Source organism: Ylistrum balloti, unplaced genomic scaffold, assembly GCF_031769215.1.
Source record: "Ylistrum balloti isolate Yb309-2 unplaced genomic scaffold, AGI_CSIRO_Ybal_v1 Utg370568, whole genome shotgun sequence".
Taxonomy (NCBI): Eukaryota; Metazoa; Mollusca; class Bivalvia; order Pectinida; family Pectinidae; genus Ylistrum; species Ylistrum balloti.
The window spans coordinates 1,422,386-1,447,209 of NW_026782356.1; the positions used below are offsets into that span (position 1 = coordinate 1,422,386).

At 33.2% G+C, this 24,824-nt stretch overlaps 2 protein-coding genes across 2 annotated transcripts; one reads left to right on the top strand and one right to left on the bottom strand.

The window, feature by feature from the left end:
- Positions 1 to 1,014: 1,014 nt before the first annotated feature.
- LOC132556419 (von Willebrand factor C domain-containing protein 2-like) lies at positions 1,015 to 2,511 on the bottom strand. Its single transcript, XM_060220832.1, has 3 exons — positions 2,247 to 2,511; positions 1,456 to 1,755; positions 1,015 to 1,190 (listed from the first exon to the last, which is right to left on the bottom strand). Exons 1-3 carry the CDS (start codon positions 2,509 to 2,511, stop codon positions 1,015 to 1,017), a joined length of 741 nt encoding a protein of 246 aa, XP_060076815.1.
- A 2,937-nt stretch (positions 2,512 to 5,448) lies between these two features.
- LOC132556393 (hypoxanthine-guanine phosphoribosyltransferase-like) lies at positions 5,449 to 23,929 on the top strand. Its single transcript, XM_060220800.1, has 8 exons — positions 5,449 to 5,581; positions 7,026 to 7,132; positions 7,958 to 8,141; positions 8,605 to 8,670; positions 8,890 to 8,990; positions 10,618 to 10,673; positions 14,443 to 14,519; positions 20,235 to 23,929. The coding sequence occupies exons 1-8, from the start codon at positions 5,522 to 5,524 to the stop codon at positions 20,286 to 20,288; spliced, it is 705 nt and encodes a 234-aa protein (XP_060076783.1). The 5' UTR covers positions 5,449 to 5,521; the 3' UTR covers positions 20,289 to 23,929.
- The last annotated feature ends 895 nt before the right edge of the window (positions 23,930 to 24,824 follow it).

Consider the following 24,824-nt stretch of genomic DNA (forward strand, 5'->3'; position numbering starts at 1 on the left):
ACATAAAAAACGGGTTTTTTGTCAAGTGACCTTGGTAATGAGATCAAAATATATATATTTGTCATTAGATGTTTATAATAGATTTTAGACCGCTGTTTCCTTAACGTTTTCGACATATAGTAGAACATTTCTCGTGTATCGATATTAAGATCTTAAAAATAACAAGTACTCATGCTTTTATGACGTTCCCATTATTGTCTGGACATATTTTCATAAACATTGTCTGCTATGTATTTTGATTGAAATATCATAGATAATACAGAATATATCACTTTGCACATTAACGTGACATAACAGACACGGTCATCACAACAGAATCTAGTTCAGTATGTATGAATTAACAGAGTGTTCAGGTATATTTAAGTCTAACATGGTATCAATCAATCTATCTAACACAGGGGAACAATCTATATTATAATTTAACAAATACATCTAGATCTTTTTATGAATTTTTATCTTGAATTGTACACTCATAGTTTTCAACAACAATACAATCGTTTCTATCCCTTTTATGTAAACAAGACATAAAACACATAAACGTATGTATATATTGGATGTTCTCGTTGTTTGTTATTATTTTGTTTATTTCGTGTTATAATTAATGGACTTTTCCAATGGTTACAACCCCACCGAAAAAAAAAAAAAGAAAAAAAAAGGGAAATTAATCTTCGGGAATAGGATAGAAACGCGACTTGTGAACATCGTATACAATTGGTTTGTATTTCAAGTTGACTCACTTTTGTTAATTCATATTTGTTTGAAATCCCCACATGGAGTTTCTTAACAGATACCATTCAACTTATACATGCTTTTAATTTATTTTTTACATAATCAACTAGTTGAAGTTTTCGCAGAATGTTTATTCAATATCGAAAATTTGCAAATGATGCGTATTTCGAGGCTTTATGAATTAAAGTTAAAATATCTATTTTACAACAGTAAAAAAGGTCAAAATAAGGAAAGTACGCATTTCATTCACCATACCAAGATAGAAGTGTCGGCATTCTCCTATGATTATATAGCACCAGAATGTGGTGGCGCAGGACCAATTAGGCTGCAAACTGCCTGAGGACCACTACTACTGCCAAACAGTAGATTGTGATCTGGATCCGGACATCGACAGATTTGACTACCATCGTTGTAGTCCGTGCCTGCAGAAATTTTCTTGTTTCCAACAAAACAATTCGGCCCTGTAGAAAAAAGAATGTACCCTTCTTACATTAATTTTCTAATATCTAAACTTTACCAGTACTGTTATCAAAATAGAATACGTAATTGTAGTTCACTATAACTAAAATGATTCAGTATCAAAATTAAAGCAAGAATGATGACAGAAACTTTGCCATACATGTACTGGGTAAGCACTTCATAAAAAATGTCAAAGCAATCAGTTACTACATAATTATGGTGACATGAGTTAATATCAACTCCGATGTGGTGATACTGTTCACTCACCATTTGGACAGACATGACAACAGGTTCCTGGTTCAACGACGGCATCCACACACTCGAGTGGTTTTATTATGCAGTTGTTGAGAGAACAATTGCTGATATGTGTAAATACATTGCAATGACATTCCAAGCATGGTGATGGATGAAAGACCTCTTCAAAATACATCTTCCCCATATACGTACAGCCCAAAGGTTTGCATAGAGCAGGTTTCCCTCCTTCCAGACAGCTACACAGAGTTCTTTCGTCTACTCTGTACTGCTGACCAGCAGGAATAGTCACATTACCATATCCACAGTTTGCTCCTGTGGAGGTAGGGCATGATGTATAATTTAGCAAACGCCGGGAGATTATTATACATGTAACTGAAAATTGTGTTAAAACGATGATAGCCCAAGTTTTTACTTGCGAAAAGATCAACCTATAAATGAAAGTATCAGTTAAATTTTGTCATCCAACTTGAAATATCTATCGCGCGTCTTCATCTTCTAAATCTTCCTAATTGTTGAATGGAACATGATTCTGTCCATCGCATTTATTTCACCAATGTACATCGTAGGTTACGACTAGACATTCAAAAATATATTTAGAATCTTGAGCATTGGGCCAACACAGTAATGTGATATAGTGTGAGGAGTTAGATATGAAGAAAAGGCAACTGATCATCATAAATACAATTCTTTTTCATATCAGGGCATATTTGGCTAGTTGCCTTGACAATTAAGAGTACATCCACACATATTTGAATTAATCACCACGATGAAGTTTTGGAAACAGATATATTTTTAATCTTTACCATTAGGACAATGGGGACAGCCGCATTTGGGAGTAACCGGGTCAGCACAAGGAGGGGGCTCAAAAGAGCAGTCCGCATAAATACAAGAAATATGTCCCCTTTGGCATTCACACCGGGCAAAACAAGATTGGCTGAAATGTTCACCATCATGGTATTCTGTTCCGTTCCACCAACACGTCAGTTCAGGAGGTAAGGGAGTTGGTATGATATTAGACGTGGCAGTGTTTAAAACTGTAACTCCGAAGAAGAGTATGACGACGTCCATGTTTAGTACTGCCCAGGACAAGACATGTCCTTATCTCAGTTAAGCGCACGTGTTTTCTCCCACTGACCGTATCCGGGTTTCGTATTATAAAAATATCGAAAGCTGCTAGCGAACAGGTATTACATATCGCGGCAGGAAAGATATGTTCACGTTCTTTGCAAGGCGAATCACGAACTAGAACAATAATTATTTCATAATCTCTTCTGAGAAAAAAAACCAAATCATAGCAGTACAGAATGCATGACATTCAGGTGGTCAAATTGTCTAAGATCTAACTTTAGTATTAGGTATGATTTATCGGAAGCTTTTTTAAAAATAATTTTATATGCGATAGACTATTTTTAATAGGAAATAGCAAAAGTCTTGTTTCGTTAAAATTGTTTAAAGTGATACCAGGATAAGAAGGAAACAGTAACGTGAGAAACGCTAAAAATTTCCTAACACTGACGAGTTCTAAAAGAACGAAACAGCTGTATGATGCCGTTCATTTCATTGTTTGACTCTATGGTATCTAGTTCTAAATTTGTATCAAAAAGTGCTACTCATTTTCTTCGAAATTGCAGGTGGTAGACACCGCTGGTGAATGCGGCATGCCATGCTTTAATCTATTCGAATGATGGCAGATAGACTTAATTATAGTATAAAACTATCAAATATATTAATATGACGAAATTTATTGAATTATGGGCTAGTGCAACTTCTCCATCTAAATTTTTACTTGTCTTTCGATCACTTTGTATTATCCTCAGTAGCCTCCCAGGTTTCAACACGTAGGCCCTTAGTATCACTGACGAGTTCATGAAAGATGATACATCTTAGATGCAGTTTGATTCATCTTAACTGTACTGTATCTAACACAAAATTAGTATGTAACAGTGCTAATCTCTTGTGTCTTTTGAACAGTACTTGTATTGAAACTGCATACAAACCTAATACTTGACCACGTTCTAAAATTAGACTATTTCAGACTTGGTCATTACAAAAGAGGGGATCACCGTGCTTTGTCATTGCATCTTTAGATAAAAAATCCCTTCTCCAACATCTTTTAAGTATTTATCGATTAAAGAATGAATCTGGTATTTTGAACTGATTTCCTATTCTAGACTGTGTAAAGGGGAAAAGGTGTTTAATTCGTGTATGTTATCAGTCACTCATTTACAACTATCTCACAATTCATAGTACAGGATAACTATTCACAGTATCATTTAGCGCCTGATCTATTACAGTAAACTCATTCAGTGTTGAGAATACCTCATTATAATTCCACATCATCAGGTTTCGTGTTTTGACATTAGCCAATAACATCCCGTAGAAGAGGTCAATCGAAATCAGAAAGATCGATAATTTTGATAATTATAAGCAGGTTTAAATGTTTATTGAATTGAAGGGCGTCAGGTAATTAATAATCATTTGTTAAGGTAGCCTAAGAATCCATGGGTGGGGTCACAAGCATGTGGAGTCGGCAGTGGATGAGTGGGCGGGGTTAATTGTTGACAAACTGCTTGATAACCACTAAATCCATATGTAAGTGCGACCAGTCGATATATTCCTGGTTAAACGGAAGTATCTTGTTTCCAACAAAACAATTCTCACCTGTAGATAGAAAACAGATTCACACTCTATATAGGTTTTTATTACAAATACAGAAAAAAATTCGGACATACGTATTTAAACGTGATCACTTTAAATAAATATTATTCACAATACCCACAATATGAAATTTAATATATACACATTACATTTATAGCTAGAACGTGTCACAAAAATATACTAATTTTTCACTGTACATTAATATTACATCAACGACTCGGTGACGGGAACAAGAATCAGACCGAAAGTCAATTTGCATGGAATACAACAAACGCAATATGTCCATACATATTCACCCTCCTTCGCTGAATTGTTATGGATAACAAACAGACAGAAACCTTGTATTAAAGTTTGTTTTTGGAGGATTGGTCCGACAATACAAAAGAGATTATTTTTCAGTCAACATGTGCGCCACCTCTAACTCGAAATCCTCGATCCGCGCCTGCAAAGTAATTCCCAGTGGTCGGTTATGTAACAAATGAACTTTGTTTAGTCAATTACGACTAATATCGTTTGAGAAAGCCAAGATATTTGCTGTGAATGAACTCAAGTCAATGTGTCTGTCCCATTTCAAGTTAGATTGTAGTGTGACGCCAAAGTATTTTGCCAAATCTATGATTAAAAGTATATTACCATGAAGATAATGCGTGAAATTTGGGACGATTAGTAGAAATTTCAAAACCGTACATTTAGTAGGCCAGTATCTTTTTGATGCGACGCCAATGTCTCATTGGAGATTTAGTGCATCTTTCTTAGACGAAATTTGCTTGTAGATGATGCTGTCGTCAGCGGAGAGTCGGAAAGTGTTGTGCTAAATGTAGTCAGAGAGGTCGTTGATATATATCAAGAAGCGAATAGGTCCCTGCACGGCCCCCTGTGAGACACCAGATGTCACTGGGACCGTGCTGGACTTATACCACTGAGAGGGACCTTTGACCTAGGTTTGGAAAAATCCATTAACTTTGGCCATATATATTGCATTATAAGAGGTTTGGTTTTCATATTTGGCATGGATGTTCCTTGTCACGGACAAGAAATTTTCGGTGGTACAAACCTTTTAAAGATATATTTTTCAACTTTTTATCTGCGGTTGGATTTACACCAGAAATACATTCGCTACTAAATATCGACTTTATACACAACAGCATTAAAATTGGTAAATGTTGTTTTACATCCTGACATCAAGCGTCCTCCAGGTATTCGCTTCGTCTGGAATCTATATCTAATCCGTGTACAGTGATCATGTTGTGTGTGATTACAATTCCGTACCTTCGACCTATGTCTCATTTCGGTTTTAGTGTGTAAATGTCATTTCCGTTCAGCGATCACCACTCGTTACGCTAAGAAACCATGTGGTTACCCCAGTGAATTAGGCATATCAGTCAACGTAGTCTAAGGATATCAAGCAGTCAGACATTTTATGTTCAAAATGTCTAAGGAGAGAGAACAGGATGGCGAGAAAACACGGGATTGTATTGTGGTGAGTTATTAAAACACAATTAGACAAAGATTGACTTTCATTAATGTTCAACATATCTTCCTGGTAATTTCATCATGAGATGCATGGTGTGAATCCGTTTGGAATCGTACTGAGAAATCGGGGATTTCTACAAAGAAAATGAATAATTTTAACTTTAATCTTTTTCGTAGTGTCGCAAGCGCATCACTCTTGAGTCATAATTAAGTGTTAAAATATACTTTGAAAAATGATAAATTTTACGTGAACGAAGTTCAAGCTAACAATACTTGAATAATTGTATTTTCTCACAAGTAGAATGACCTGTGGGGTGATGAAGGAATCATGCTTTTCAGTTTATTAAATTCATTCATATAAATTCAATTTGTCATTTCAATTCAGCTTATATACATTATTAATTCTACATAAGCTCACCTCAGAGGTCATGCACTAATGTACATTCAGGTATTGCTGGGATCTTCTTGATAAGGAAGGTCATGGCCATCTTAGCAAGATAAACCAGTTCACTTGAAATCTCATAAGATAGTCAACATAGGTTAAGTTTGGAATTGTTGTGTAATTTGTGACAAAAATGCTAATTAACAGAGCAAATCAAACGTGAAATCTGAAAAGTATGTAACAGTAGTCTTAGTGAGTTATCATTTATATATATTCTATCCATGTAGGGTTTAAGAATTTCTTGGGGAATCTTACCTGGATTTAGATGAAACAATTGTCCCCCTCACATTAGCTAATCTATTTAGCAAGAGAGGAAGAAATATCTGTTGCATTGGTTGATTCACTTTCATGAGAGAAATTTAAACAAACTCTTCGAAAAAATTATTCTTTCCCTTGCCATGATAATCCTATGCATTGGTCCTTAACTTCATATATAAAGTTATTGGTCATATAAATACATGTTAAGAGTTACACCCCTTGCTTTCCAGACCAATACCTGTACTATAATTTGTATTTTATTACATGTATTGGTGCAAGTATGTTATAGTATATATAGGTATTTAGTTTTCTTGAAAATATAACATATATATATTTTCTTTCCAAAGCCAACATCATCAAAATGTAACCCAATGTTTACTAACTTGTAGTATACTGGTACAGTTCCTTTGTAGAAAGTAAAACAGTATAAGTTTCATAGTATTTGTTCAGGCAAGTACAGAATATCAGTTCCAGAATTTGACCAGTCCAATAATTATGATATATAGTGAGTTCTCAAAATTGGAGTAAGTATCACAGTTTAAGTATGAATATGGTGGTTCAATCTCCTCCATCGACCAACCTCCAGCTAACCAACCAAGGAATATTTCTCCCCAAATATGTTATTGTTTGAGAATTCTAATATTAAACCTGAAATCTAAAATCTTTAAAGATGTCTATATCAGTAATTATGAAACTTTTGAATGTCTGATCCTGATCACCTAAATTTGATAAAACACATTTCTGACTGCAGATTGAGGATGGGGCTAGTGGATATCCCCTCGACATGTTCTGTATCCCCAACCACTACCAAGGCACACTGGATCGTATTCTTATACCAGGAGGACTCATCAAGGACAGGTGAGTGTTCTTACTCTGTAAATTCTATTATTTTTTTTTATTTTGATATAGCCTTTTTCAAAGACGCAGCTGATGTGAATTTAGTCATTCGCAGTCACAGTACTAGTACAGATTTGAATTCACCTGTTAATCTTAGGGTGGATGTACAATGTAATGTGATTTCAGTATAAAAGTACATTTAAGGTCTGATGTGTTACATAAGAGTGCAGGTGATTGTTGATTACCTGTAAAAGTAAAGTTCAGGTAAGTCACAATGAGTTACAAATAGAAAAGTACAGGTGAGTGATCACTTTAATGTCAAATTTTGCAAGTTGTCAGCTGAGTTTAAATACTATGTATACCTGTTCAACGTCTAAAAGTGCAAGTGTGTGATAAATTTGTGTGAAAAATCTGGTTAATCTGTAAAGACTGTAAAAAAAGTGCATTTGAGTGATACATTGTTTAAAGTGCTGGCAAGTGATGAATAACATACAAGTTGAGTAATGGGGAAAAAGGGGAAGTTTTGGTCTATTTCGAGAAATTTCAGACAGCTCTTTTGGTCAGAATTCAGAGGAGCAATAGGTTAAAAACATATGACATACATGAAGGGTACATATTGAATAAAACATGACAATGTTGAGGTTATATTGACATTTCTTTTTCATAATGGCATGTTTCAAAAATATGTCATATATCTATATACTGATTAGTTCTGTCTGGGGATTTTTTTCCCTTTTTTAGGAAAATTTCTCCATGTTTTCAGTTTTTTTCTTGATATGGAATATGTTTATTTTCAGAGGGGTAAACCTTGACCTATATTTTGTCACGATAACTTTGACATTGCAGAATTGAACGATTAGCCCAAGATATTGTACGTGACTTTTCATCAGAAGGAATGGTGGCGCTGTGTGTGCTAAAAGGAGGCTACAAATTCTTCACAGACTTACTAGACAGAATAAAACAGATGAACAGCCATATGGAAAAACCTCTCCCTTTAGCTGTCGACTTTATACGCCTTCGGAGCTATGTAGTATGTGTGTTAATTATAAATCATAACTTGTTACAGAATCCAGCTGTGGAATCAGCTCACATCATATGATGTCCAGTTATTTCTTGTATGTATCTCGGGGGCAATTTGAGTCAATTTTAAATCAGACCTTTAGACTAATGTTTTTGGAAGGGATTTGACCACTTGAAAAGGCAATTTTTGGCAGTAGACTGTCCTTCAGGAATTGTGCATGAAAACAGAAAAAAGTTTGTAGAGAATTGAATGCTATCATTTATGCTAAGAAATATTACATCTTGTGGTTGTAATCTTAAGTTTTAGTGAAAACATTTGTGGTAATTAAATATCTGCAATATATTGTTTATACAACAATAGCTTCTCCTCTCTCTACCTAGGGGCTCAGTAACTAGACTAATTGATACCATTTAATTACTTTGATTATATAAGATTCCAGGACATGTTGGATTGTTGTTTGAAATATTATTAGGATGACCAGTCAAGTGGCAAAATAGAAGTGATAGGAGGAGACAGTTTGGAAAACCTCAAAGGAAAGGTACGTATGAATAGAAAATATAAAGTAAATGATCCAATTTACCCTGAAACTACTTACGTTGCAAATTAAACATACGGTATATTTACACGTCATGATTTTGTTTAACAAGAAAAACATCTGATTTAGATTTAATGCCATAAAATATGGATAGTGTTGAATACAACATGATTAAAAGATTAAATACCACTTGTTTTTAATTACATGTGTCTGTTTGTTCAGAATGTACTGATCGTAGAAGACATCGTAGACACAGGACGGACAATGGAACGTCTACTGGAACACCTCAAACAGTTTGAATGTAAAATGGTGAAAGTTGCTAGGTAAGGCTACACTATGATGATTATATATGGGTTTTTTTAGTGTTCAGTCCGATAATTACATTTCCTTAAATGTTGGTGTAACATTAAATTTGGCAATTTAGCTATAGATGGTATTATATCAAAGGTGGAGTGTACATCTATATTGACGCTAGATGGTATTATAACACAGGTGGAGTGTACATCTATATTGACTATAGATGGTATTATAACACAGGTGGAGTGTACATCTATATTGACTATAGATGGTATTATAACAAAGGTGGAGTGTACATCTATATTGACTATAGATGGTATTATAACACAGGTGGAGTGTACATCTATATTGACTATAGATGGTATTATAACACAGGTGGAGTGTACATCTATATTGATTATAGATGGTATTATAACACAGGTGGAGTGTACATCTATATTGACTATAGATGGTATTATAACACAGGTGGAGTGTACATCTATATTGACTATAGATGGTATTATAACACAGGTGGAGTGTACATCTATATTGATTATAGATGGTATTATAACACAGGTGGAGTGTACATCTATATTGACTATAGATGGTATTATAACACAGGTGGAGTGTACATCTATATTGACTCTAGATGGTATTATAACACAGGTGGAGTGTACATCTATATTGACTATAGATGGTATTATAACACAGGTGGAGTGTACATCTATATTGACGCTAGATGGTATTATAACACAGGTTGAGTGTACATCTATATTAACTATAGATGGTATTATAACACAGGTTGAGTGTACATCTATATTAACTATAGATGGTATTATAACAAAGGTGGAGTTTACATCTATTCACTTACTTTTGTATCATTCGTTTGTAAGAATAACATTAAAAAAATCTTGTGAGAATATGATGTGAGATTCTCACACAAACAAATGACATAACAAACAATAATGTAAAATCATTAATTTTTGTTAGGGTTTTATTTTTGCTGATTTCATGGACAATCCTAATCCACAAATTGATATCTCAACAAACAGTTAGATTAATATAAGTGGATTTTGAATTATATTTATCCATGTAATCAAGCGTTTACAAAAGATTCGATTTTTAAAAAAAAAAAGTACAAAAATTGAGCCCCATGAATATGTATGAATACGATTTTACAGAACATGCTAATAAGATCAGATAATTCTGCATTATGAAAAGAAAACCCCAAGAAATTACAAGTGCAAAAAGTTTGATAAAAACCAGATTGCTGACCATGATGACCACTTTATACTGGTCCCCTGGATAGTCACTTTACATTGGGCTGTATGATGTACGATACAAAGTTCAATCATAGTGTAATTTACTCAAATTTCGTATGTGGCATTAATGATCTAAATGTGAAATATTTATAAAAAAGCTAGATATGAATAGACTTTTAGATTTACATGTCAACAAGTTTGAAGCTATGGAATTTTCCTCGTTAAAATAATACAAAAAATTTCTTTGTTTGTCGGCACAGATTTCGATTGACAAAGCAGACAGGATATTTGGTAACATTTTTTGTATCCAAGGCTATATTCATAACTCGTTGACAGGAGTAGCATGTCTAAGTAAAAATCAGAAATCTATAAGTAGGATTTATTCCAGTACAAGTTCATTGTTTTGTTTCAGTCTTTGTGTGAAGAGAACTGCCAGACGATCAGCCATTATTGGTTACAGACCAGACTGTAAGTACCAATATGATGTATAACAAAATCAAAATTAGCACTTCTTACATATGGGCTGTTTGACATGAACAGCTGGTCTGATTATAACAAACACTTTGAATTTACCTGAATCTGAGTGTGGATTTATATTTCTACTGTGATATTAGATATAAATAAATCCGAACCCAATATGAGGCCAACTCTCAGTTTTGTCAACTTAACTGTGTCATTTCCCTTTAAACAACTTCTTCTGAATGACTAAGAAGCCCAGGGTCCAGATATTGAGTCTATAGCACACTGGGATGAAGGGCTACCAACTTGAATGAAGTAATGACCTTAATTCATTTAATTCACTTTCAAAGTCTCAGGGACAAATTTTCAAAATCTTGAAATGTCTTTTTTTCAATTAACAAGAGCCAAAGGGTTGTTATATAAGGTTAGTGGTCAGACTGAGATGGAGAACTAACAAGTTTGTTCACATAAATGATCTTTACCTACTTTGAAGGTCGCTGTGGTTAAGGGTGTCAAAATAACTTCTCAGCACCCAAGAGGCCAATTATTGAAGATGGAATTTGGCCAATAGCACATTGAGTGAAGATGTACCAAAGTTATTCAACTGCATGGACTTGTTCCATTTTTAAGGTCACAAGGGTCAGATGTGTTGAAATCTTTAAAAACATATTTATTACAAAGAGGTCCAAGGTCTTGATATTTATATTGTGCCAGTAGCGTTCTTGGATGGAGGTCTACCAGTTTGCTCAAATGGATCCACTGTCAAGGCCACATTGGTCCATTTTGCTAAAATTTTCAAGCAACCACTTCTCCATAACCAAGAGATTCAGAGTTTTGTTAGTTCATCTGTGACATAAACATGGTGTAAAGAAGGAATATGATGTTTTGAGATGAATCTAAAAGTTTTCAAAATAAACTCTCCCAATCAAGTTGCCTGTGTCTTTATAGATTTCTGATCAATAATACAGGTCCTTTGGGCCTTTTGTTATTGTAGAGATGTAGTTATACTTAAAAGACAGGATGATGAAGGGAATAATTTATTATTTTTTGCTGAGAAAATTACTATGAAAGGGGTTTCTAAACTAGCAGCATGAATTGATTTGGGCAGAAGGAGAAATCAATTTTGAACAACTTATAGTTATTATACAATTTACTTGATAAAAAGTATTAAAATATTCATTTTGGAAAAAATAAATCTAGATACATGTTAATTGAGAATCAGTAGCCCTAAGGCAGTAATGAACAGAATTATTCATTTATGCTGGACTATGAAAAGGGGTATCCCCTTTAATAACAGTTATGTGACCAAACAACGACATTGTAGAACATTTTCCCAGGATACTATGTAGTTGTTTATTATTTCCTGGGTATCAAGGTTTGGGCTAGTCCAGGGATATTAAATTTTTCATCGCAGATTTTTTTTTTGAGAATTTCATTCACTGTAGAATTGTAAGCTGGGTAATGAGTTTCATGCCATCTTTATAAATATAGCGAAATTTATTCCCTTGAAAATATTACCAAATACACAGTATAAAATCCAACATGTTAAGAGAAAAATATTCATAAATCCCTTTGTCAAATAACACTAGGCAAAGCCTTTCGTTGGTCCACTTAAGAATCTTACCCTTCAGGTTGCGATTGTTAGGTTGAGATTTCTCCCTCTGGTCCTCCTAGAGGATGAACGATTCTCTACAGCTATGTTGAGGGATAAAATGCAGGGGTAGGTTTTTGAGTGATTTGAAGAGACTAGAAGCAAGGAAATAATGGGATTTGATAGTGGATAAAGCTCATCACCAAAAGATGGAATCCAGCTGATATGCTGCTCTGTACAGTTATATGTTGAAGACTGAGTTAAACGTCCTGTTTATATATTTATGCTATAGGTGAGAACTTGTGTGCAGTTATTACAGTGACATTGAGTTTTCTTTTTTGTTTTGAGTTGTGTGATACCCTACCAGCATGTAGCTATTCAGAATATGATTACATGTTGTTTTGTTGTCTATTGCTAAACCATTAATTAATTTGTCCAGCAGTTCTACTTTAATCTAATTCTTATGAAATGCTTTACCAGATTTCAAGGTCAAGTGTGTTATGATATGTGGACAACTTCTTTTAATTAACTAAGTGGCATGTGGGCATGACATTTTGCAAGAAGCATGCAAGGATGAAGAGCTAGTAATTTTGTCCATATGAATGACCTTGATACACTTTCAAGGTCACATATGTTAAGTAGGTCAAAGTCTTTAAAGTCTTCAAAACAAGCAAGAGGCGGAAAGCCATAACATTTGGCCAGTTGTATGTGAATGACTGATTTACTTAGAATGAATGTTTTAATCAGCGCAAAATTTCAAGGTCAAATAGCTTGAGTATCAAAAACTTAGGAGTTTTTAAGGTTGGTTGTGATTTATTGGATTTTGATCAACAGGTATTGTGAAGGTGTCAGATTAAAACATGGGTCCAAATCCAGCTGTTTTGTTGTAGTTTTTGTGTTGACATTTGGTATTTAAGGAGATACCATATATTGAGTTTTGATTTGATGTAAAATTAATCTTGTTGACAGTGAACAATGGGATTGTAAAATTTCTATTTGGGTGCATCTCATATGGTTTTGCAGTAGAGCTACAATACAGAAATCTGTTGACTGGTGAGGTACATTTATGTCATTGATCAGTGAACAGCTTGGTGTACATGGATACCAGTGTCTGCTTCTACATGGTATAAATCAATATAGATCTTCCGTTACCATTAGTAATCTTAATTAATAAATGTTTATTACATTTATTGATTTTCTGAGGAAACCTGAGTAAATCAACATTAGTCTGTGCTTGTGAAGTAGTACTCAGTTTACACTTACAATCATCAGATGTCAGACATGACAAAAATGATGACAAAGTTTGAAGGTTTTTTTTTTCATTTATCTAAATTTTACCATATATAAGACTTACTGAAATAAGAATTTTAGGATTAAAGATATAGGATGGTTTTCATATCAGATCTAGTTTTACATTTAATTCTTTTGCTTTTAAAATATGTTTTAATGCTTTTTAATGATCAACAATGTTATTTATGTATTGTTTACTTTAGTAAGTGTTTTATCTCAGAGATTTGATTACAACATTAACATAATATATAGGTATATGTTGAATGTATTTTAAGAATATGCATCTGTGTGATTGACTGGATTTTTAAAAAATATTTGTAGCTGAATATAATTCCAACCTACCTCACCAACTTAAAACCTGCACACATCTCCTGATCTATTCAATTACATAATCTCTCCATATAAATATTAATTGATAGATGTCAGTGTGTTTCTGACTATGAAAGCACTCGCACATGGCCATTTGATTTTCCTAAACTTACACTAGTGTGGTATATCAAGTTAACACCATCCTCATCTTCATTTCTGTTTACAGCTCATTTTTTGTACAAGCTAAAGTAATGGGTTGTATTTTAATGTGTTTGATGTGCCTCTTGATAGAAAATTGAGAAGTTAATTGGAGGTACATCGCAATAACAGTCATAAATAAACAATTCATAAAAAAGGAAAATACATTTGGGATTTCAAATTTGAAATATGTCATTAAGACAAGAAATCAACATTACTGTGATAAAAAGATAACATCAATAGTTTATAGAGCCCACAAATATGTGTGTAACAAAGTTTTCATCCAGTAATACTACCACTGATATTATAAGTAAATTTTTTTCTGCAATGCTTACAACAGCATAGTAAAACTGTATTTTATGTGTTAACGTGCTTCTTGTTGCGTTACAGACACAGGATTTGAGATACCGGATGAATTTATAGTTGGATACGCAATAGACTACAACGAATATTTCCGTGATCTCAATGTGAGTACCATTTATGTGGCGTATCACAATACAAAGAATCATAATCTAAACAGTTTGGCTTTTGTTCTTCATTTCAGACACGGCGTTTGAACTTCCAGATGAATTCATTGTAGGGTATGCTTTGGACTACAATGAAATGTACCGAGACCTTAACGTGAGTAGAGTTATGGGCCCTTGTTTCAGTCTGGTGATTATTACAGACCAATGTCATCAATAACTATTTCTTATGACTTCTCTTTATAGCTATAGAATCTCATTCAGCATTAGATCAGATTTTGTATTGAGAATTTCAGAGTATTACACAAATGTCTGATCTGTTTTGGGAATTTTCCTTATCGGAACTTACTCTGAAATAAGACGTATCATGTCAGATATATGGGGATAGATTTATGTTGTTGAATCAACCTCTGAAATCTTTCAAGGGAGATAACAAGAATTCTTAGTTTTGTATACAAATATATACATTTGATAAGAAAGACGCAGGTATAATTATGTACACATTTAATGATTCAGCAAAATCTAAGATCATCGAATTTCAAAATTACATAGAAATGAAAAGAAAATTTTTTTGTAGAACAATACAACTATTGAATATTCATGAGATTCTAGTCTTGCAATAGAGAAGCTACAAGAAATAATAGGGTATGGTATTTTGGTTATAGTTTTGGTTATGTTAACGTCCAGCTCAGAGTCCCAAATCTCCTGCCTTAGAGCTCAGAAACCTTTATGTGGATTAGTAAATATATCCAATAAGTGTGTTGTATGAGTACTTTTTAAATCAGTTCAGAATATTGCTATGTAAACCTGGCTTAGCCCTTTAATTCACCGTTGGACCCTCTGTCAAAATTGGGATATCCCGGATGTCAAGACTGAAAAAGCCCCACCGGTATAATGCATATAAATGGTACCATCACATTTCTGTGCATATTCTCGACTGATATCAAATGACTAAAGAGAAGTTATACTACTGGTCCCTTAGCTACTTATGAGACAGCAAGGGCCCATTGTTTTTTGAGAGAGATTAATGATCTTAGACAAACACATTGTAGAGCATGGGCTTATCATGTATAAATATACCATTCATCACCGCAATGCTCAAATACACAGTAGAACATTAATGTTATATCCGGAACTCTCCAATTCTGTTTCCTGTTATAGACAGGGTTTTACCCATGTGAAATTGTCAAGTCTTGATTCAGCGTTCAACAGATCCATTATACCATTTCACAATGTGCACTGCGGTATATTATCAGTCATCCAGACTATTTATTTGTTTCTTTTCATTGGGGTTAAAGGGAACTTCTTACGGAAGTCAATGACTGTCTTAATTTATAAGCTGACTTCTTTGTCTTTTACAACTGAGTGTGTCCTATATCATAATAAAAAACAGCAAAATTCTGGAATTCAATTTGAGGGGTTTTTTTTAATGAGTTATTGATTTTTGCACCTCTTTGGTTTTTATAAGCATGTTTTGTTTATTGATAAGGATATTTATTTCTTGAACATTTTCAACAATTTTGTTGTTCAAATTTTCGTTTTTTCTGTGGTTTGAAAACCTCAAAAATGCATCCAAACTCAAACTATTTAAAGAAAAGTTGTTCATGATAACTTAAAGAGATGTAAGTATTGATGAAATATGCTTCACTTGATCCACAATTTTGTTGTGTTACGTGGGATATACACATCCATAAAATACAAACAAGTCTTGACTTTCCAAGAATGTTCCTGACCTGTTAATACGCAGGACAGAAAATAGATAATCTTGATTCAACTTTCACAATTTTTGACAGTGTTTAAAGTTTTAGGATAAACAAGGTTCTACTGTTGTATGTTACTGTCAGTGTGATCTGCGTTGTGACACTTAAATTTCACAGCACATTTTGATAGTTAGCTGAAAGTATAAATGTTGTCCATTGTCAATTGTGCACAATTTATGTAATCATATTAACCATATAAGATTTCTATGAGACAAAAGAAAACAAAACTGATGCTGGGAAACTTCAGTGCTTTAGCGCAGAATCTTACTGCAGCTGTTAAATACTGCTTAAGCATTAAATTTTGCTTGGTGATTGTATCAACTCATGAAGTTTTGTTTTTCATGGTTTCTAATTATTGCGAATATTTCAAAATGTTCAAGTTTATATTCTGGACAATTTGTTTACACCAAAGGTAGAGTGAGAGAGTAGAAATTGAAGAATCATGTGAAATATCAGTTTGAAAGAAATATTGGTAGCACCAGGTTTGCATGTATATTGTTAACTTTATGGTTAGTAAGTTCTTGCAATTTTTCACATCCATAAGTTAGAAGTAAATCCTGATTTTGAAATACATATGATTCAATATAAGTTACATGTATTTTGAACTTGGCGGAAAAAATCAAGTATTTTCAGTCTAACACATTGTGTCTTCATTGGAATTTTTGTATTTAAAAAGAATGTAAGAAAAAAAAATCATTATTTTGTGTTGAGAATATATATATTAAAGCAATATCAATTTTTTAACAAATAAACACAACGATAAATATGCACAATGACAATAATTGCTACTGTCAGTATATACAAAACTGCAATTGTTGGAAAGATATTTTTAGTGTGTTAGATGCTGAAAATACAGTAAGTCTTATAGTCCAATATTTCTAATACCATTCTGGCAGCAATATTATACTTATGTGTTTTAAATGTGTATGTAAATTCTGAGAACCCTTGGAAACAAAAACTGAATCATACTCTTACTCTTCAGGGAACTTTATTCCACTGGTTATCGCTACAGGAAAATTGCCTGATGAGATCTGAATTATCTGCTTAATATGCATTTCAGCAAAATCTGCACAATCATCACTGCTTAACTATAATCTGAATGATGAATGTTTCATTTCAGGATTGATATGTATAACACACTTTCATTTCAATATATCTATAAACCCTCACAATACATTAACAATTTCTAGGTCATCCGACACTTATAACCATTAAGTTTTGTCTGCCGTCCTGTATTTTGTGCTGTGCCATCTGCTGTGCGTAAACTTTTAACATTTAACCCTTCCCAGTTTCCACTGGTGAGATTCAGCACAAACTGAAATGTTTCTATGGTGGTTCTGATCAAGTGACTATTCTTGGGTCAGTATGAAATCAAATGTGGCTGCCAAATTTTAAACTTGGTTTTCTCAAGGTCTCCTGGTACCATGGAACTGAAATCTATGGGGATGTAAACTGACAAAGTGTTTGTTATTTTTTGGCCTCTTCAAAAGTTTTATAAGGCAGACACATTATTATATACTGAGCAACACTTAATTTAAACTTCTTATGTTCTGCCAGAAACTTTCTTTAAACAAACAAACGGTTTTACTTTTTGGGACGATTGAAAATATAATATGGCTGCCATCTTGAAAAACACATTATCACCTGTAGAAATCTATTTCTACTGTTGGCATTCAGCTAAAATTTGAGAGAACTAATTAAAAATCTGAAATTTATTGTTGAAGAGTGTTGTCGATGAAGCTGAAGATACTTACTCTTCGGGAACACCTGATCTTATTCTGGTATTTTTTCAGGAGTTTCCATGTAATTCTTGTTCATATTTTTACCCTGGATTTATTAAATTTGGATTATGATTATATTTGCATGTCAATCATTTAATAATTGTTTCCACTACCATCACTGCTTTTATATATGTAAGTAATAGGTTGATATAATCAGATGACTGCTAAAGCCCATTGACCTCTCAATATTAGAATAATGTTGCTATAATTGGTAAGTATATAAAGGTAGTTTAAAGAATATTTTTATTTTGTAGGTGCATTTGCATTGTTTTGATGTTGACTGATATTTGTTTGAAGAATATATATTCTGAAATCAGGCTGTCCATCTGTCTGTCTGTGAACAGAAAAATGCCAGTATACTTTCTCCTACAGATTTTTTTTTTAAATCATGTGAAACCATGCAGGTTGTCATCACATTTTAGTCTACTATGATCAGATGATTGTGACTGCATGGGATGGATAAATCTTTCTAAAAATTTGATATGTGACAAATGTTCCCAAGCTATCATCACTTGTTGTCAACCTTTATCAGTAAAACAGGATGTTGGAAGGATGGTCATCTTGTATTTTGATAACTGAAGTTTGCTGTACTTCTTGAAGGGTAGATGATGAATCATTTTCAGAATTCATTTACATTGTATGTTCCTCTTCATGTCATGTACTGCACTGTCAAGCTTAAGACTGATGAAAAAAGGCCAACAGGCAGTCGTCTTGTGTTTTGACAGTGATAGTTTGTTTTTCCTATTTATGTCAGAAGTACTGGACGGATCATTCTTGTGTTCTATTTTTAGATCCCACTTGGTTTTTAACCTTAGAGTGTATTTGGCAATTTTTGAACTATAATGATTAAAACAAAATGGCTGACAGGCAGCCATCATTGATTTGACAATTATCACTATTTCTCAAGAGGGATTTGCAAATTACGTATAATGAAGAAACAAATAAGAGGGAAAAAACATAATTTGAATGTATTTCTTTAATTTTGATGACCTTCACAGTGACCATTGACTATAAAAGTAGAATGGTATGATATATTTACAATGACGGTTCTAGTTTCTTTTGTCAAATTCTGAAAAAGTTGGAAGGATAAAAGGATGATAATTACCCTTTTGGTTCACTCCTTTACAGTTCAGAGTAGAATGAATTCATGTAGGTAAAATATGTTCTTAAAAGTAAGTAACACTTACAGTATATTACTCACTTAGTTATCACCATTTGATGGTGTCCAGGAACTGAATCCGACATTGTCACCATTTGATGGTGTCCAGGAACTGGATCGGACATTGTCACCATTTGATGGTGTCCAGGAACTGGATCGGACATTGTCACCATTTGATGGTGTCCAGGAACTGGATCGGACATTGTCACCATTTGATGGTGTCCAGGAACTGGATCGGACATTGTCACCATTTGATGGTGTCCAGGAACTGAATCCGACATTATCACCATTTGATGGTGTCCAGGAACTGAATTGGACATTACACATGGATAATCTGCAAAAAGATATAACAGATGTTTACATTGTTTTGATTAAATTTTAGAAATCCTTTTTACCTGTGAATGCTCATGGTTGCATGATTTTAAATCAGGTGAAAGATTCGGTATAGTTAGTAGTGGCCATCAAGGATTTTTAAGTACCTGTCTGACCTGGTTCTTATCCTCATCATTCAATAACTATACACATTCATTTAGATATTATGATAATAGTACAAGTGACTGCTGCAAATAGATACTGGTAAGCTTTCATATTATTTTTCACAACATTGCTGATCCAAGGACATTAATGTTTAGGCACAAAATTTTGATCAACATGTGTCACATTAAGGGTGTAACAGTGGTCATCATTGAACTTAGAGCAAGTTACCATATCTGTCCTGTAAATTAAATCCCAAGGGGTCAAAGTTATGGTTGTTCTTAGTTCAGAAATGCGTTGATTACAAGCTAAGGCTGTGAAATAATTTCATAACTTTATAAAATATATGGTTGTGATTATTACCAGGGCATGGGCTTATTAGAGGTAAATATTTCCTAAATTTTATGTGAGAAAATGACAGGAAAAATAGAAACCAAATACCATACACAGATGGAGGCCAAGATCCTTGTGAGATTTTTTCATTAAGCTAGTGATTGTTCAAAATAATAAATCTTACATCTTTTTATATTTTATTCTGTTTCAGCATGTATGTGTTGTAAATGAAGTAGGCAAGAAGAAATATGCAGTCCAAAAGTGATGTACTACGTAACATAACAACACTTCATACCTATGGAACTTACGATGCTCCTTAAAAACACATTTTGTCTGTGACTTTAATGTTCAGGAATAAATATTGGTGTCGTCCAGCTTATGATGACATGAACAATCAATGGCATTAGGACATGTTTAGAAAATATTGCGATTATTGACCAGCCATGAACCCTACGCAGAAACTTCCTGTTTTGTATCTGTACATAAAGAATTGTAGTGTGTTCATTGACCTTGAGTACCAAAGATATATGACCTTACAGTTGATTGCATGTTGACCTTGAAAGAAATTGATGGATTTTTGTTAAAAACCACAAGCAGAAGTGTGTGACATTGAGTTTTCACCAAAGGTGTGATTTATATGAACCAAATAGTGTAATTGCAAGGTCAAAATATCATAGAGAGTGTAAGTAAGGATGAGACAGTGTAAGGGGTCAAATGTTGTACATTGTTACTGTTTATAGTTTAACAATATGCCCTCATTTATAAATACAAATTATGGTTGTGTTCTTAAAATACTTTAATTTGATTGCTAGATCAGCTTCTCATAGCACAAACCTGTGACTACAATATGTCGGGCCAAGTAAAACTCTTAAGCCCTTGTCAACTTCTTACCTGTTAAGTTGTAACATCATGACTGGGTCAGACTAGCATGTACCAGGAATCATAACAACAAGCATTATCAATCCAAAATTGTTGTGGTTTGGTGATATAATCTGGTGATAAGGTGTTTTGATATATATGATAAAGGAATATCATAGGAAAATAAATGAAATTCTTTTGTATAATATTGAGTCACTTTGATAGATACATGGATGCCAATTCTCTTAAGAACAGAGTTGCGAAGTGATCTTTTAAGAAAAGTCAAATTTTGTGGGGAAAAAAAGTTGTATAGACAGTTGTTGGGTTTTACTGTGTTTAGAAATAAGTCAACAGAAAATGTGAAAAAAAACATGTTGTTTTTTTCAAATCTGTACTTCTTAGCTGGAGTATTATGAAAAACATTAGTCCCAATATTACAGATAAATCCCTGTCCTTACATAAACTAACTTAATATGTTTTAAGCTACATCCCAAAGCCAATTGCGAAGTGATATATTGTCGTGTCTATATAAAGGAAGATCTTTACAAGAAGTTTTACAATTTTTTTTATCAGAAGAGGTACAAATTTGAATTTGCCAATATTTTTTAGTGTAACAAAATCATCAAAAGTTATCAGGTGTATGCTGACCTATAATTATAGTGATTTTATTATTGAATTTGCCTTGATTATGAAAATACATTAAATGTGAAAGAAAAATGTTTACATTATGTCAAAAACATGATGTGGTGTAATTATTGGGAAACAAAATATTGGAAGGAAAATTAATTTATGTAATAAGAATTGGTTCCTTATCAGCATATTGTGTCTGTTAGTAAACAACAGTAATTAGGAAGATGATTCATTAGTAGAAATATTTCATTGACACTTATCGATAAAGTTGCTGGTAGTTTTTATTTTTTTGTTGAATTATTTTTGGTTTTTTTTTTTCCCATCAATTACTCCTAAATATATGTCAAAATGGACACAGGTAGGATTCAACCATTTGGATAGTTTTGAGAACACACACTTTGGGCATTAGAAAAATAAGTCTTTACTTATTGAGAGAGTACTTTAAGTAATAAGATTGTTTTGTTGTAAGAGTCTGAGTGAATAAGACAAAATGAAAAAAAAAAAAAACTGCATGATCATTCAAGCTGAGACATTTTTAAGCTTGCACATTTGTTAAATACTCTGACTTAATTCACAAATTATCATGCAGGAACTCTTGTAAAATTGTAAATGTTTTAATTTTGATGGTAGTGTATTAGGAAGAACGTTTTTTGATGTCTTAGTTTAAATGTAACTAAAAATTAGACATACTGTTCACTGTGTTGATGTTGAATCTGTTGTTACATGACGATAGAATGTACTTATTGTTGTTGTTGATCTGTCAAGATCAAGTTTTCCCATTATTCTACTTATTCGTTGTTTCTGGTGATTTTATGCATAACTTAAACAGCATATGCCAGTTTAAATCCTTGATGTATAAATCTATTGATTTTATTGTCAGACTCTGCATTGAATTAAAATTAATTTGTGGTATATGTCGTGTATAGTATTACAGGACTATGGTTATATCTGACATTTGATTTACAAAGTACATAAGCAATGTATTTTGCTCTTCTGAGTAAGCTATATTTTTCAGTTATATACATAACGTGTATATATAGAGGATGTTACTTGCATTTCCATTTCTCATAAGAATATTTAACGAGTCAGGTATCAGAACGTTTTTAGCCAGTCTCAGAAAACGTTTTTAGCCAGTCTCAGAAAAAAAAAATACAAATGCTCCAAATCAAAGGATTATAAATAGAATGAACTCCCTTATTTATGCTGAATGTTAAGAGGTACCGAATGTTGAGGTTTTTTCCCCCTTATATTCATGTTCCTGATGCAAACATTTACTTTATATTTTCTACAGATCTGACCAAGGTATACCTCATAGGAAGCTTGAAATGCTTTATGTGTCACCACCTCAGTGAAAGTGTTGATAGGAAAATAGAAATAGCAATGTACTTTTAACTCCACTCTAGAATCTTTAAATACAAATATTTTATATTTACATGTACATATAGCTATATTTATTACATTTGTCGCAGTGAAATATAAGATTTTATGGGGAAATTGTGAGTGATATCTTCAGTAAGTGAAAACATGTTTTTATATTTTCACTCGTTTTTGACCAATCAGATCACAGCATTTGCAGTAAAAAAACCAATCCTCCCAGAGGGCATTTTGTACTTCAGGAACAACAACTCTGGTGTAGATAGGCCTGTTGCTATTTTATTGATCCAGGTGAATTTGATTTTAATCATTAGATTGTTTTGTGTATTATATGATTTGAAGATCTTTGTCTACTAGATGTGAAGCTGCATATCAAGTACTGTATTCATCTTGCAATTTACCAGAAGATCAAGAATGATCCTGACACCAGAGTTTATTTTAAAGTTGACATCAGTTCAGCTACTTCTTTCTGGAGCGTTTTTTGCTAAAAAAGACCATGACATTTACTTCAGTGACACTGGAAATTTACTGTGAACATATCAATATTGCCTTTCCTGTTTACATGCAGTGTTTCTAAAACTAATTGACCAGTCATTTACAGTAAAACATCTTATCAGTGTAAAATACAAAAGAAATCTGAAAATGTGAATGACATGTTATATATATAGTTTTAATATGGTGTCCTCGAGTTGGGAGTTTACTTTTAAAACTGAATATCCTGTAATTGTATAATAAAAAGTGATCGATGTGTTATGTGGAAGGAAATGGCTGGAGTTCTGTACAATATCTCTAGCTGAGTTAAGCTAGCAAGTGGTGTCTATGAAGAGGTAACAGGTAAAATTGTATTGTAAAATATTGAGAGAATGTGAACCAAGCAAGCACATCAGACCACCTATTACACAACTGTGTTCTTTTTATTTGTAAATTTTGTATTGCATTTTCTTGACCTTTCAAATTTACTTATAAATAACTGGCAATGGAATTACAACCTAAGAATGGGAAACTGGCCCCCATTTCTTTAAAATAAATTCACTGAAAGTTTTAGTTGAGTTTGTGATTATTTTGTAGCGAAATATTTAAGCCTGCTGATCCTCAACTGGGACTTTCTTTTGGGTTATTGTCTGTTCTAATGGCCAATCATAAATTTTTTATTGTGTGTGATCTACTTAATGGATCACATTGAAACTCGTTACAATTTGTTACTACGTTGTATAACTGTTTGTCCTGTTCTGATATATATATGCTTGCCACATTTTTAATTTGTGGTCCTATCCTGAAATTATGAGTACCAGTACTATTTTTCAGGCAGCCAATTTTATCAGTAAACACTATGGTCCCTGGTAGCAACGAAATTTTGAAGTGGGACTACTGTGTAAGCCATGTGCTAATTGCATGCAAACTTTGTGAAACACTTACCAGGATATGACTTCTTTGGGTAATGATTTTTTTTCACTTTCAAATGCTGGTCAAAGGTCATGGTTAAGGCCACATGCTCACAAATTTAGGTACCACCAGAGAATTCATGTCATAAGGAGCACACATGCCAAATATGGAAGCCCCACCTCTTACGATGTAATAGTTATGGACAAGGTTAAAGTTGACAGAGTACATGAACAATGCGTCCCTGATCTTTTGATCCAGGGGCATAAAAATCAACCTTGTTAACAATCAATGAAAATTAGTGCTGCTTGGCCACAAGATTATCCTCAGACATTGTGTAGCATAAATTCTCCCTTCAGAACAAATAATTAAAGGTTCAATGAAGTTGTGTGAAGTATCTACATATTCAAACTCGGTTCCATAACATTGTAAGCATTAAAGGAAGAGAAATCTTTGAGTCTAATATGATAGTATTTGTCAAAGTCTTGTAAATAAAAAATAGAGCATTACAATTTATTGCATTAATTACTTGCTAGAAATTAATTTAGTGATATTTTAA

Bases quoted from the DNA above. Each gene is read 5' to 3' on its own strand.
- LOC132556419 (XM_060220832.1), bottom strand. From the start codon at position 2,511: ATGGACGTCGTCATACTCTTCTTCGGAGTTACAGTTTTAAACACTGCC. The intron at 1,756-2,246 runs GTAAAGATTAAA...CTACCTCCACAG, and splicing joins CTGTCCCCATTGTCCTAATG to GAGCAAACTGTGGATATGGT. The intron at 1,191-1,455 runs GTGAGTGAACAG...TTTTTTCTACAG, and splicing joins TTGTCATGTCTGTCCAAATG to GGCCGAATTGTTTTGTTGGA.
- LOC132556393 (XM_060220800.1), top strand. From the start codon at position 5,522: ATGTTCAAAATGTCTAAGGAGAGAGAACAGGATGGCGAGAAAACACGG. The intron at 7,133-7,957 runs GTGAGTGTTCTT...TTGACATTGCAG, and splicing joins GGAGGACTCATCAAGGACAG to AATTGAACGATTAGCCCAAG. The intron at 8,142-8,604 runs GTATGTGTGTTA...AAATATTATTAG, and splicing joins TACGCCTTCGGAGCTATGTA to GATGACCAGTCAAGTGGCAA.